Below are 14,422 nucleotides of genomic sequence, written 5' to 3' on the forward strand. Positions count from 1 at the left end.
TGAGATAAAATAAATTTGTAGCTTATCTAAATAGCTAAAAAGTTATGAATAAAATACAGTTTTGCTAGATATAAATAGAAACGGAAATACGTAAATTACGTCACAGGTAATTTGAATATTGCATACTGATTAGCAGTGTTTACAATACGCGAGTGAAAATTACTAGGTTGCAAAGTTTAATGTACAAGTCGGTAAACCGTTTAAAATGAACTAAACCAATGGAAAAAGCAATAGGAAAAATTGACTAGAGGTTAACTATGGCTTTAGGTAAGTATTTTAACCTTTGTTTATGACAAACTAAGAATTACACGGTTTACTGAACACGCGGTCGCGACAATGACCTTGAGTGTAGAGTTTAAGTAGCGAACAAATTAAAGGTTGGAAAGAAAAGGTCTTTTATCCCGCAGTTAAGGCTATTTATCGTAGTAAAAAGGTTAAACAAGCGAGTAAGGCGGTAGCGATCCTATAGTAAACGTTTTAAAGAGTTTAAAAGACAAGATACACTCAGCGTGATTACTAAATTACTACTGCGTGAATAACTTTGTACTAAATTACGCGCTAATGCGACTAGAATTACTACAACATGAAACGAATGCTTAACAAATATGTAGAAAATCTAAGCTATAAAATATAACGACTAGTTAACGATATGAACATAGATTTGTCCTAAATCTATCCTAGGTATAAGTGTAAAAGGCTTCAAAGATTCATACCTTTACATCGTAGAGAATTCCTTGTCTTGATATGTGCAACGTCTTCAAGAACTTTTACTACACTGATTTAAGCTTAGTTTGGGCCTATTTTTATGGAAAAACCTGCATTCTTAAGACCTTACACATCCTATACAATGTTGCACGCCCTAGGCGCAAACAGGATGTCCCAAACACGAACTTACGTAAACAAGCGCCAAACCTAGGCATGACTCACTGTAATGTAATTACGTACGGAAATTATTTCTTGCTTACGCATTTTCCACGCAAACAGTTAACTAAAGAATTACATTCCTATGTGTACACGAGGCATTCCTAATTAAAAATATAGATTTATGACTAAATAATTACTGTCCAAAATAGTGTCTTTTGACTCTGTCACATTTATTATTGTTGAATATTTTTGAATTGAAATAAATGGTTTTAGTTATTTGTCATTACGTGAGCCTATCAGAAGGTTCTTACGACTACCAGTTAAAAAATAGGTACCCTATGGGTACGTGAGTCTACGGTGGACGAGGTTGTGTTTTCATTATCTAGTATTACTAGATGGTCTTTGAAGTAGAGTGATTTACCAAAACCCCGTGGGGAAAAAAAAAGGGTAATATAGGAAGGAGAAGACAAAATAGAGAAAAAGGCTTGCTAATAAAGAGTAATATGTTTAAGTGTGTTTCACGGGTTTATGGAAAGCACTCCGAAATAAAATATATATCAAGTCAACGCAAATTAGAAAATGGGAACATTTAGGCTTTTTTTTAATACAACAAAATATGATGTACAACATTATTAAGATTAGGTTAACACAACGTTTTATTTTACCAAACTGAGATGTCTTCAACATACTTTTTATTGTTCTTTTTCGGCCCATAGAATTGCAGCTAACTCCAACCTATTTCAAGTCATTTGTATCGTTACAAATACAAACTTTTTTAGTTTGGCTTATTTGTAAAAAAATTCAAACAGATTAGAGTCACTGAGACTTCTGCATACCTGAAGAATCTATAAACGGTAATTGAAACGAGAAGAGTACAAATATTAAATTTAATAGTATAATTCAGTTCTTGTGCGACAAAAGAAACCAAAATAATATTCACCAAATAGTACAATTTAGTTTTGTTACTGTTTTACACATATACTGCCACATCAAAGCATTTCTTGAAATGAAAACGCCATTGAAAGCTGTTATTTACTAATAGAAAGTGAGTAAAACAATAATAAACGTCAAATACTCACAAAAAAACGCGATATTTGTGACTGAAAGTCCGTAGCGAACGATCCGAGTAAAGCTCTATCCATGTGCTTTTCATGGTTGTTGTGTTCGAATTCGCTATGAATGCTGGGAAGTCTTACTCACTCACTCACGGAGGTTACTACTTCATGTAAGACCTCATGAAGTGTCACACTACCATAAACATCGTCCTATTATATGCAATAGTGCCACTTCATGAGGTCGTACATGAAGTAGTAACTCACGGAGGCGATAGCATAGAGTCTCGATGCCCTTTTAAGGGCACCGTAGACTCAAAAAGAATCGTCTGAAAGACAAACTTTGAAATGAAAATATTAAATTTGTCTTTCCATTATGACAGAAAACTACCTCCTTAGATCCCTCAGATCTACTGGATCTGTATTGTATTACTCTTCCACCTTGATAGATCGTTGACAGACCGATCTTGCATTTTCAACCAATAGAAAATTTTCGTTGTGTGCATGGGGAACGGGTAAGGAACGATTAATTTCTTACAGTGTTGTCTGCAGTTTCAATTTATGTTGTTTGTTTGTGGAGACTCAACACGAATAACAGGAATGTAGAAATCAAGCACGGCTCAGCGGTAGTGTACTCGATCGCCTCTCACCTCTGGGGTCCGGCAAGTTGGATTCCTGGACTTTGGATCGCATGTAAGAATAATTTGTAAGTCCTTTCCTTGATTCGACGCTTTTTCTCCAGGTTTTCTGGTTTTCCTCTCCCCACCGACAAAACATTACCTGCATGACAAGCCAATTTTCAATTCGATCTTTGAGTTAGCCGCCATGTCCTTACTTAGATCGGCCCAGAGCTAGCCTGTTTCAGGTTCGATCTGTAAACTAGCCATTAAATGACGTTGATAACCCCAGCGACTGATGTTTCAGTGTTGTGTTATGGTGCTTTCCTCATTGCTGTTGTTGCGTGGTTCGGTGGAGAAGAAATATGGGCTTCCTAGACAGTGATTAAAGACCGGATTCGCCCAGCTTGTTTAGTATCTGTATAAGCGAGTGACCCGAGTGGAATTGTATTCCCAGTGTCAAAACAATTTTGTTTCTTTTCTTTTCTAATCGACACTATTTCAATTTGTTTCGTTGCAGTCTATTTTTTATTCTTCTATGATTTTTATTTAAGTAGTGACTATAACTCAGATCACGAAATTAGTTTACAAAAATTAGCAAGTAAAGTTGTTATTGTTATTATTATTTCAAATTCCATTTATTTGTTATAGCTATTTAAAGTTTCCATTTTCAATATGTGAAGAGTATCCAGAGCCAGGACTTGGGACGGCTACTAGTACAAATTTCCATCTTTGCTCCAGAGATTACACTTATGAGGGGGATTCATCGGACTGTACTTCTTACATTTGAACGCGTTGGCGAACTCACAAGAGTTGCATAACGCACCAATCACCCTGTGGCCGGAATAAAACATAAAATCAGTTTCACACGAGTACAGATAAATTTACGCAGATATCACTATGATAGTCAATTAATGTGCTGGAAAAAAAATACCGGTTAACGAATTAATGGTTTATTCATAATATGGCCCGTCGAGAAAACAGTCTTTACAGAGACATAAACAGCCGTTTTCATCAATTGTGCGAGGCGTGTCTCAGGCCTCTGATATCAACACGGTAGCCAACCAATCAGCAAACGCGTTATATTTAATCTAACCATACCCAAATTTGTCATCATAGGATCCAGCTTTAATAAAAGCTTTGTGTAGTCCATCAGGGGTTCCCTTGCGGCAATACGTCTGTCGTAAAAAGCAATTTTGTTATACATTGTTCAAATAGAATAGCTGATAATAAAGAAAGATAAAAACTTTTAACTTCATTTAAAAAAATTCAAAATAATACATGAAAAAAAAATTAACCTACAGATAACCGCCATCCGCTGACCTATGCAGGCTCGCTTTTGCAGATAACTGCCTACAGACAACTATCGACCGCTGAAAAATCTCTGGCGTATTCGGGTAGCTAACCAACCAACCAACCAACCAACCAACCGACCGACCGACCGACCGACCGACCGACCGACCGACCGACCTTATTCTTAAGAGAATGATACGTTGACTGAAATGGAAAACATTTACTAAAGGTAAAGAGGTCTATTGACTGTGATCAGGTGTGATTTCACTTCTTTTGCTTACCTGAGCAAACGCTGTGTAGAATAGCTGCTCGTTTGTTAGATTGAGTTCCGGTAACAGCCATGTTTTACTGGGATTTTGCTGTGCCCAATCATGATACGCCTGATAAAGATACACAAATCAGAAATCGAGAATATTAAAAAAAAAATTGAAACAACAGCATGACCGAAACCTTCCCTGTTTAGATAGCCTCCTTTTCTTTTTCTTTTTCTGGATTGCCGGCATTCGCGAGGAAAAGGAGACTGCCTCCAACTTTCAACTTTTCTTATGCGCATGCCTGAGCGTTAATGGGCAACTGACATAAGAAATAGTGAGCTCATTAATAGTCATCAGTTATCGTAAAAAGATATGCTCACTAGTATTGCAGGCTCAAAAATCTTACAGCAGACTTTTTGGTTGTCATGCATGGAGGTGTTCAACTCAAAAACTCAGTTTTAATGCGTTTTTTTCGCCCACAATCATGGACTGTGTTGGATCAAATAGTTTAACGGATCGGGACACAGAGGCTTTTCTTTTTCTCCCTAGCCTCTCCCCGGAAAAAAAAGAAAAAAAAGGGCCTCTGCAAGCAGAGTAGGCCAAAACAGTGCGGTTTATCGACTAAAATCTTGTTACATTCTTATGACCGATTTTATATTAAAAGGCTGGTAGGTTCATATATCGCGTAAGAATCACGAGAAGTGAGAAATTTAAGTTATTATGTTATTATTTAATTTATTCATTCTAAAAGGTATATCTTTGTTTATCGTTATTTTTATACTGCTTTTACCTTGTTGGCCGCTTTTAAACCATCAGTGTCAATGTTTTCGTCCAAGTAATTATGTTTGCCGTCGACCTAAAAAAAGAAAGAGAAATTGGCCCGTGTTCATAAAGAAATCAGTTACAAAATCAGACAATTGTAGATAGATTAAATATAAGACATTACTTTAGCTGTTACTCCGAGTTTCACGCTTACACCATCATGAGACAGACTTGAATGAAGAATATATCTTACTTAAGTGGCCTACATATGGGCGGCGATATCTATATTTAGTGTAATTGTGGATAGACCCTTTCACGGTTTCCGACGCCATATTGTTTGGGGGGCAAAATTACTAAGGAGCGTAGGGGAAAGAGATACGTTTTTCGTTATATTTCCTTTCTGAGGTAAATTTTCGAGACCAAACTTTTTCTGTAGATGGATAATCTTCTGTTCAATTTTTTCCAATGCTACTAAATAGTGCAAAGTGTTGCACACTTTTAGTGTTTGTACTCTACTATGATATGATCTCTATCATGACCACTACTGGCAGAAACCCTACAAGCCCCTGGAAACGACCCTGACATATTTGCCATGTTCCAAACAAGCTGTACTGGATATACTGCGTGGCAAAACGCGGTCCCCCGGTATCAATATGCTGTAGTGATCTCTATTACCATTGATGAAATGTATCAGTATAATTTATGCTTACGTAAATGTTCCATTGTATCATAGCTCCCAGGATGCATTGCGATCTTAGAGTATGCATCATGTAGTGTAGTTCTACAAAATTGCGGATTAAAACAAAGTCGTGTTTTCCCGCTCTTTTCTTGTTACATAAGCGTCCTCAATCGAACCCAATTAATTACCATCACTGACAAGCCCCTGACATACCTGCCATCTTCCGAACAATTTGTACTGGGAGTACTGCCTGATAAAACACCGTCCCTTGATCTCAATATTCCGTAGTGATCTCCTTGACCACCCCTGACCAGTCGAGAAAGGTAGACCATTCTTGTCATATTTCCTTCCTGAAAAATATAGTATCATGGTAAGTTTTGCCGTTTACAAATGACTGCTATAAATTTATATCTGGGTTACTTGTAACATACAAATCAATACATACACTGAGATGTTACTTAGGGAGGATTGTTGGGTTTTGAGTATTTGGGAGTCATTTGGGGAAAACTCTTACCTATGAGACCAAAGGCAAGCGTGATTGATTTCCCTATATTTGCACCCATCGCGCCAAAATTAACAGCCCTGCAAAAGATACGAGTTAAAGCCGAAAAACTGCACGCATATATTTGGGACTTGTTTATAGCCTCTCAAATAGCTCAGTCCTACAATACGTTTCAGTATTGGGTGGCTTTCAAGGCAAGTCGTTTGCGAAAAGCGTTGGGTATCAAGCAATCTTCTTTAGGGATCGAGCCAGCTATGCATTGCTTTTCACAGGATATTCACTACCTCAGTTCGTACCTTAGGTATTCACTTTCATAAAAGAAAGGTGGTCGCAGGCTGGTTAAAGGCTGGACTACAACAGATATAATAAATACATAACTGATTAGGGACAAAATAACAGAAAAAAATGTTTATGGTTTATGGAAAAGACACAATTTTAAATAAGTCAAATAAACGTAATTATCTGCTGTTCATCCATATGATGGTTCTTTTCTTGCGCAACGCTTTTCTCGAAAACAAGTCATAAAAGAGAACATTTTGAAGTGGAATGTCAGGAAGCATACATAATTAAACACTATTTTGTTATTAGATGATTATCAAAGCTGGTCGGTTAATAGGGTGTTTGGTGTTATACATAGTATATTTGATAGAACCAATTTGGTCCCACGGAGCCGTTTTGTCATTTTTATAATAGGGTGCTATTTTGGCAGCCCAGAAGTGCACCAGTTCATTAGTGCTGTTTTGGCCCAGGAATAGGCCAAAATGGTACATTGGCTTCCAAAGAGCCAATTTGTTCTATATACATTTACTGCTGTGTTGGCCCAAGGGTTAGCCAAAATTTGATGAGCTGTTATGTGCGTGTTTTCACTTCTCTTTCTTCCCCTTTAATTCCATTTGTTGCTGTTTTTCTGTTGTTTTTTTTTTTGTGTGTGTTTTCACTTCTCTTTTCCATAATTTTTTCCTGATTTCTCCCCATATAACCGCCATGTTTATATCGACCAGCCGATGCGCATCCATCCAATCGAATATTGAATATATTGGAACGATCCCTATCCCAACTTATAAACCTTAATAACGGTGCCTCAATTGTATTGGACTTTGAATAATCTCTTGATCAATCTCGTACCCAGATCCCTTATATCTTACTGTGCGTGGTCCACCAAATAATTGGGAATTATTTCGTTGAGCTTGCGCAGGAAGAAATACTAAGGGCCCAGGGTACGTACGAGATCTAGGCTGATTAAAGTTAGGGCACAGCTAATCTGTCGTCGAACTTTGCTGCGCCGAATCTAAAAATTTCATAGTTTGTACATGAAATTCGATAATATATTTTGAGCTTATTGATATTATTGGAAAGAGCCGGAGTTCCAAAATCGCTTTGTAGACAAGGTGATGGCCCCGTGTAGATAACCTGTCACTTATTACCTGCTGTGTATTGGAACATTGTGACTTCGTAACATACTTAAGAGTACCTACCAAGGAAGTTAGTATCATAGATGTAACGAGCCCCATCTTCACCCTCGTGAGCAAACACTGGCCACCCGCTGAGAAAATGGTTAAAAAAAATAACGTCGTATGACGCTGTAAATTTAACGAATTATGATGCGCTATTTCATTAAGAATCTGAGTTATCGAATGGTGCAATATATGTAATTGATCCATCTATCCATCTATCCATGCGTGCATGCATCCATCCAAAAAGGCATAGGAATGCAACAAAAGGCAAAGATATAAATTTAGGAACTGCCTAAAAGCGGACCTCCCAATAGGCACAGGTAGCCCAATTTAGATAAAACTGAAAGATGGAAATAAATTCGGGAAAGAAATCTTCAATTACTTTTTTAATTCGAGATGAAGATAATGTCCCCCATAATGAAAACCATACAGTGAACGCACTACATCGTTTTCTTCGACCTTACTACTGTTCCACTTAGGAATTTTGTCACATACACAACGCAGCTCCAGTTTTGTTCTTGAAAATTCTTTGAAAGATTTTTCTATGGCCGACATCTTTACGCTTTGAATTCCTGGTCAATTTTAAGCGAATGATAACTACAGATAATGCAATGCAACATTAAATTCAATGAAATTTAACTTGGATGTCCATTCCAATCCAAATTTTGGATTTCATCACCCATTCCGAACTCAAAACAAACCGACTTCGTTATTTATCATTAACAGATCATATACTTACTGATCAACGGAAACAGGTTGCCTAAATTTCATCAACATTTGTAGGTGATTGAACTTAGATAAGGCTATTTTGTTTTTGAAATATTCATCTTTTTTGAGGGTGAGCTGTGAGGAGACAGAGAAGTAAAGTTATGCAATATTTATAGTTAAGAGTTCTTTCTGTGTTATTGTGAAGTAAGGAAATAATCATTACAGGCTGTACTTACAGTGTCGTATTTCTTAAATTTCTGTTTCACTCTTTCAGGGCTTGAAAGATAGTCCGGAAAGCCAATTTCGTTTCTCATGTTGTCAATCTGTAATAATATGTTGAACATTGCACTGCTAGCACCAAGTTATTTTTGATATCAAATTTACTACAACTATGCAAACTTAACTGAAAATATTTGTGTCTTAGGTCTAGGGCAAACGTCGAACTTCCCATGCACCGAACTTAATTACATCAAAGAATGCCGCCTCATTATCACCTGATATCCATTGTTTTTAATGAGTTCGGTGCATGGAAAGTGTATGGTGTATGGCAGGGGTTTTACAGCGCAACGCACAAAAGTATGACCACATTTGATGTATTCGCATACTTCTATGAAAGAGCTTTTTCCTGCCAAACGAGCAGCGTGTTGATTGTTAGAATCTAGGATAATCAAAGCACATTATATCATTATATCAAATCCAGTTAAATTGACGCACTAGTTTTGCGAAGCGAGCGAGAATGAAATTGTCCAAAATTCGCTGTGAATTAGTTTGGATATAATGATTAATAATGTGCTTTGATTATCCTAGATTCTAACAGTGTATTTTTTTAAAGAGTTTTTAAGCGTTTAGCCTATTACGGCCCCGAAAATCGAACAGTGCATTTTATAGTTATGGGGTTTTTTCTACTCATCCTCAGGTACGATTTTTCTGAAATTTTCAGACTATCTTAACGTCTGGATAGAAAGTCTAGGACAGAAAAAAGTTAAAACGCCGCTTGAAAATTTGATCTAAAATTTGAAGCAAATAAAACATTGCTGTAGAAACATTACCATATTGAATGGATTGCCTGGAAGTTTTCACATATCTATTTCCAAGTACTGCGGATGAGCATTAGGAAAAATCAGCGTCAAATCTTAAGAATTCATCGAATAAATTTTTTTTTGCTGATTGTCGTTGTTAACCTCAAATATTTTCAAAAAATCACATTTTCGCCACTTTCTTCAAAACGGTTCCAAGTTTTTTCTTCAAGCTTCCTAACCAGCCGCCATAACTTAGAAGTATACAGTTTTGACTGTAGGCATTTTCGGCTACCCCAGATGCAGGTACTGAGATTGTACATTAATATAATGTGTTAAATGAATATATATAAGCCATTTACCTTTTCATTTATTTTCTTTCTAGACTCGGCATCAACCCAGATAAGGTGGTTCACGTTTCTTTTCAAGGCTTGGCGTATTGCATTTGTCAGTTCTTCCACCTAAAGAAATAAGATCAGGCATGCAAGATAAAAAAAAAAAAAAAAAAAAAAAAAAAAAAAAAAAAAAAAAAAAAACCGAACAAACAAATAAAAAACCATATTAGGAGAAAGACAAATACATACTTGGCTAAAACCACTAAACCAAGCGAGTGAAAGTGTTAATGAACGAACCGATGAAAAGGTAATCCCGATGCTGGATTTAGCGGAGCCCTTGAAGAGAGCATATACAACAACATCGCATTTTATTCTACATTTTATGTAACACAGGTTTCCAATCCCTCCCAAAAACCTGCTTACCATATTTTTAATCCTTTTTATCCTTTTGCCATAAGTTGTGACGTATGCAGCTTGTATTAAATCCATAAAGGTCGACTCAGTTTCATCGACGCACTGTTCCTTGCGTTTCGCTATGGAAATGGGTACTTTTTTATTGAAGCTTGAATAAGCCACCTCCTTCTTGATCACGTGCCATACCAGGTAATTGGCTAACACACTGTAGTGGTAAACAGATGCATTAATGTTTTTTCATTTTTCTTTCTGGCGTTTTGTTTTTGTAATGGTAATGGTAATGGCGATGGTAATGGTAATTCCTACTTCTACTAGTAGTATCAAGACTGTTCAGTAATGGCAACAAGAAATGAAAACAACAATATAAAATTGAATAGATATCAATAACTTTAAGATTATCAACATTTGCATTTTTCTTAATTGAAATACATGAAAAAGGGATAGGGATCTCTTTAAAAACCGAGGAAATCTCACCACGTACAGTATTCTATGGATTTGAAGAAGGAAAACTGACGGATGCTAAAGAAGACGAGACATGAAGGGCTAATAGAAAATGGCCGAATATTTTACCTCTTAGAGGCATTCTGTATCAGTTCCATAGTCTTTTTGAGGTAAGGCAGTGCAGCATGAATAATCTCGGTCCCAGTAATATTGTGAGGCGCAAACATCTGATTTAAGTGCTTACTCCAATTGAACTAGAAAAGAAAAAATAATCCTTTAAATCCTCCCTCTAACGACGTTTACTTTGTCGGTTGGGTTTTTAGTGTTTTACAGGTCTCTCCCACAGTTGGTTGCATGGCCAGGATCACACGTACACAGTGCAACCTTTGACAAACGTTGAGTGGACATGCAAACATGAAATAGCCAGCAATTGTAAGGACAAGAAGGTTCGTAAAAACATGACTAACAACTTGATGGTAATAGCGTAAAGGTTTTGACCAATGAAATGCGACTTTTAGTTTACCCAGATCTGCAATTTTGTACCTCTTAGGGTGTCACAAATCTAAAAGGACTACCAGAGGGTATGCCAGTACCTCTTAGGGTGTTTTTGAGGCAATAAGATACCTGAGATTATATGATGACAGTTCAAATGGCAATGGTAATTAAGGATATTTATTTTCGGTTCATTATCTGACTTCTGTCACTTTGATCATTGGTACCTTTTAGAGATAAGTCATTAGTTCCCACGCCCAACTGGACATAACTGAGCATCCCCACCCTTCTATATATGAGTCCCCCCTGGTCGTTGCTATTTGCTACGTGTGACAGCCAATGAGCTCTCTCTCGTACATTTTTTCAACAGCACGCCATGGGTATAAGTAGGATCCATAGTAGGACTAGGTAGGAATAGTAGGACGAGGTTGGTGAATGACTTCGGCTATTTTTTGCAAAATACTATACAGTTTGATAATTAACGTCGATATCTACCTGTGGTACTTTCTGCTGTAATTGATCAAGTGTCAAATTCGTCATTAAACTTTCATTAGAATGCTTCAGATTCTAGAACATTGAACATTACCATGAGTTTTACCATTGTTTTATTTTTGATAAATAATAAATAAATTTAATATTTATACATATTTCATATACATATTCTCGATCGCATGCGCGCACTACTATTGAATATTAATATAATTTTAGACTTGAATACAGAGTTTCTCGAGCTGTTAAAAAATTGACCAAAAAGACTGGCGGATCGGTAAATATTCCAACGACGATCGTTTCCTCTTCGGTGGATTATTGTAAACTATTATTACTATTAAATATTCCAAGAGCCAAAAAAAGTCACAGATCGTTTTACGATATAAGGCGAAAATCAGAACTATTGCTTATGACTCAGGAAACAAAATTTAAGAAACCTTCATTTTTTGATACATGTATTGAAATGCAGTCAGTTTCTGCTTTCTGCTAGCAGAGACTACCACGTTGGCGATTCTTGCCATGAATCGCTAAAGGGAGAGTCTGCTAACAGGTTACAGAACAAGGGAGACTCTGCTAGCAGGTTATATTACAGAATCAGTGGAAATGATGTCGATCCCTCGCCCCCTCCCCTCCCCTCCCCTTAGCCTCCGTTGCAGACGTCCTGCGGGGTCGGTTTGGATCCACCGAACCTCGCAGGACGTCGGCAGCGGAGGCTACCCTCCCCCGAAGTTAATTGACAACTAAAAATGTTAAGCATACGTCACAAAACTACCTTTACTTCTTTAAGTTTGGCCTCAAAGTCGAGAAGCTCTTTTACTTTTGTAACGATGCTCGTGTTTCCGCCCAAAACTTTTACCAAATCAGTAATGTATTTTTCAGCGGCAGTTCTCTATATCAATAAATCAATAAATCAATAAATCAATAAATCAATAAATCAATAAATCAATAAATCAATAAATCAATAAATCAATAAATCAATAAATCAATAAATCAATAAATCAATGAATCAATGAATCAATGAATCAATGAATCAATGAATCAATGAATCAATGAATCAATGAATCAATGAATCAATGAATCAATGAATCAATGAATCAATGAATCAATGAATCAATGAATCAATGAATCAATGAATCAATGAATCAATGAATCAATGAATCAATGAATCAATGAATCAATGAATCAATGAATCAATCTGTTAGCCAATCAAATTGCGGGATTCGTGATAGTATGCTGGTAGGTTTATGCTTATATTGGATAGAAATAGTTGTAGGCGGCGAACGCGTGTGTTATAGATTTATGAGAGGTAACCATTATTGGATGGCGTGCGTTTCCTTGGTTTTGAGCATTTGATAGACACTACGATGTTAGATGTGACTTATTTAGACGACAACAGCAAAATTAATAGTAACGGTTGTCGCCTAGCGTTATACACTAGTGTTACTCCATGTTTAGCGTCCCAAGTGAGACAGCACTCTTTGTACTACTCAATAAGTCTAATAATTGTTTTCAATCCATATCTTACGTTTGGCGCCATTTGAGAATCTTCTTCTTCGTGTTCAATCTGACCGATCTGTATCAGGGAGGTAAATAATGCACATGCATTAAACATCAATCATATCGTACAGTAATTTGAACTCAGTCGTGTACTGCATGCCTTTTTCTTCTGCTACTTACATAGATGGAATATGGAACAGCAATTGCGTCGGTGTATACGGAAAATAACGGCCCTCCCTCAGACTGGTAGTTCTTATGAATGAAGCCAATTGTTGTATTGAAGTTCCAGTTATCCTCGTTCCAGATTCTGTCTTCTTCCACCATGCTCCAGCCTCCCAAATCATTGATCCGTTCCTTCAAAGGTTGCACACCAACATTGTCAATGGCTTTCTGATTCATACACGATTGGTACAAGCTTAAAGGCAATTTAACGAGACTTTTTTTCGCTCCCTTGATTGTTATCGATATTTTCCCTGTTTCTAAAATATCTGTCAAAAACCTTTTCTTTTTATCTTTAATTTCGTCACTTATCTCGTAGAATGAAAAAGGTTTACGATTTGGCAATGTAGTGTTTTGCAGCCATCTCCCACAAGCGTACTCATAAAAGTCATCACAAGGGTCTACAGTAGTGTTCATCGAACTTTTGATTCGTTTGGCTGCCTTAATACATTCCGTGGTGTTACAAACCCTGCTAGATTGGGTGTTGGTTTTGCCTGCTGTCTTAACATATCTTGGTGATCGAATCTTGTTCAAACCTTGATCAAGAGTACTCATCTTGTTCTGACTTGCTGCTACGTGGATCATGGATATCACCAGTAGGATTGTCAAGAAACGAGAACCATGGATTAACGACCATCTCTTGTTTTCTTGTCTCCCACCGCTGTCACTATTTGTCATTCTTCCCATCACGACTACACAAATTTTTGCTGCGTGTCTGTTATGATACTAGATGCCCTTCTCATCAAATAGTATTACCAGAACTGTAGGCTGTTTGATCTAGTTGATGTTAATTTAAATAAGCCTTTTTAATTAATTACGCGTTTTTCTCTACCGGTAAAACAAACCTGTCTAATCCTACCTGTTCAAAAATGTTCTAAGTACTTTTCATTTTTCTCTAATTCCATTCGAATTGATTGTAACTTTAAAAAATTTTTAAAAAATTTTGTAGTTTGTTAGGACTTACCTGCTGCTGTCTTCTAAAATCTAAACTGTAAATTTTGGATGATATTACATGACCGCTTTTCTTCTGTTTATGGCAGCAACGTTTCTATGAAAACATATTTCGGTTATCTGTAATTTTATTTGATATTTTTGCTACATTGATAACCATTGCGCGACCATTAGTACAAATACTGACAAAGTAACTTATCTCACTTGATTCAAAGTGCTTCACGAGAAGTATCTCTTCTATTTGTCTTGATTGTTTTGTCATCTTTTTTATATTATATTACTCTGATTGAGACAAAAACTAACAGCTGCTGTTACTTGCTTAGAAGTAAATAGCCAAATAGTTTTAAAAGATCAAAATAGACAAAAACTCAAACTTTATTTTC

General features: G+C 36.6%; 1 protein-coding gene across 1 annotated transcript; it reads right to left on the reverse strand.

The window, feature by feature from the left end:
• Positions 1-3,052: 3,052 nt before the first annotated feature.
• LOC116293372 (endothelin-converting enzyme 1-like) lies at positions 3,053-13,849 on the reverse strand. Its single transcript, XM_089039516.1, has 17 exons — positions 13,050-13,849; positions 12,898-12,945; positions 12,145-12,261; positions 11,379-11,450; positions 10,521-10,645; positions 9,960-10,155; positions 9,564-9,662; positions 8,422-8,508; positions 8,217-8,320; positions 7,499-7,566; positions 6,320-6,374; positions 6,036-6,103; positions 5,735-5,871; positions 4,871-4,936; positions 4,108-4,206; positions 3,635-3,711; positions 3,053-3,367 (listed from the first exon to the last, which is right to left on the reverse strand). The coding sequence occupies exons 1-17, from the start codon at positions 13,773-13,775 to the stop codon at positions 3,247-3,249; spliced, it is 2,265 nt and encodes a 754-aa protein (XP_088895642.1). The 5' UTR covers positions 13,776-13,849; the 3' UTR covers positions 3,053-3,246.
• Positions 13,850-14,422: the final 573 nt, after the last annotated feature.

Source organism: Actinia tenebrosa, unplaced genomic scaffold (assembly GCF_029948245.1).
Source record: "Actinia tenebrosa isolate PJP-AT-01 unplaced genomic scaffold, QUT_ActTen_1.0 PGA_scaffold6__47_contigs__length_16458017, whole genome shotgun sequence".
Lineage (NCBI taxonomy): Eukaryota > Metazoa > Cnidaria > Anthozoa > Actiniaria > Actiniidae > Actinia > Actinia tenebrosa.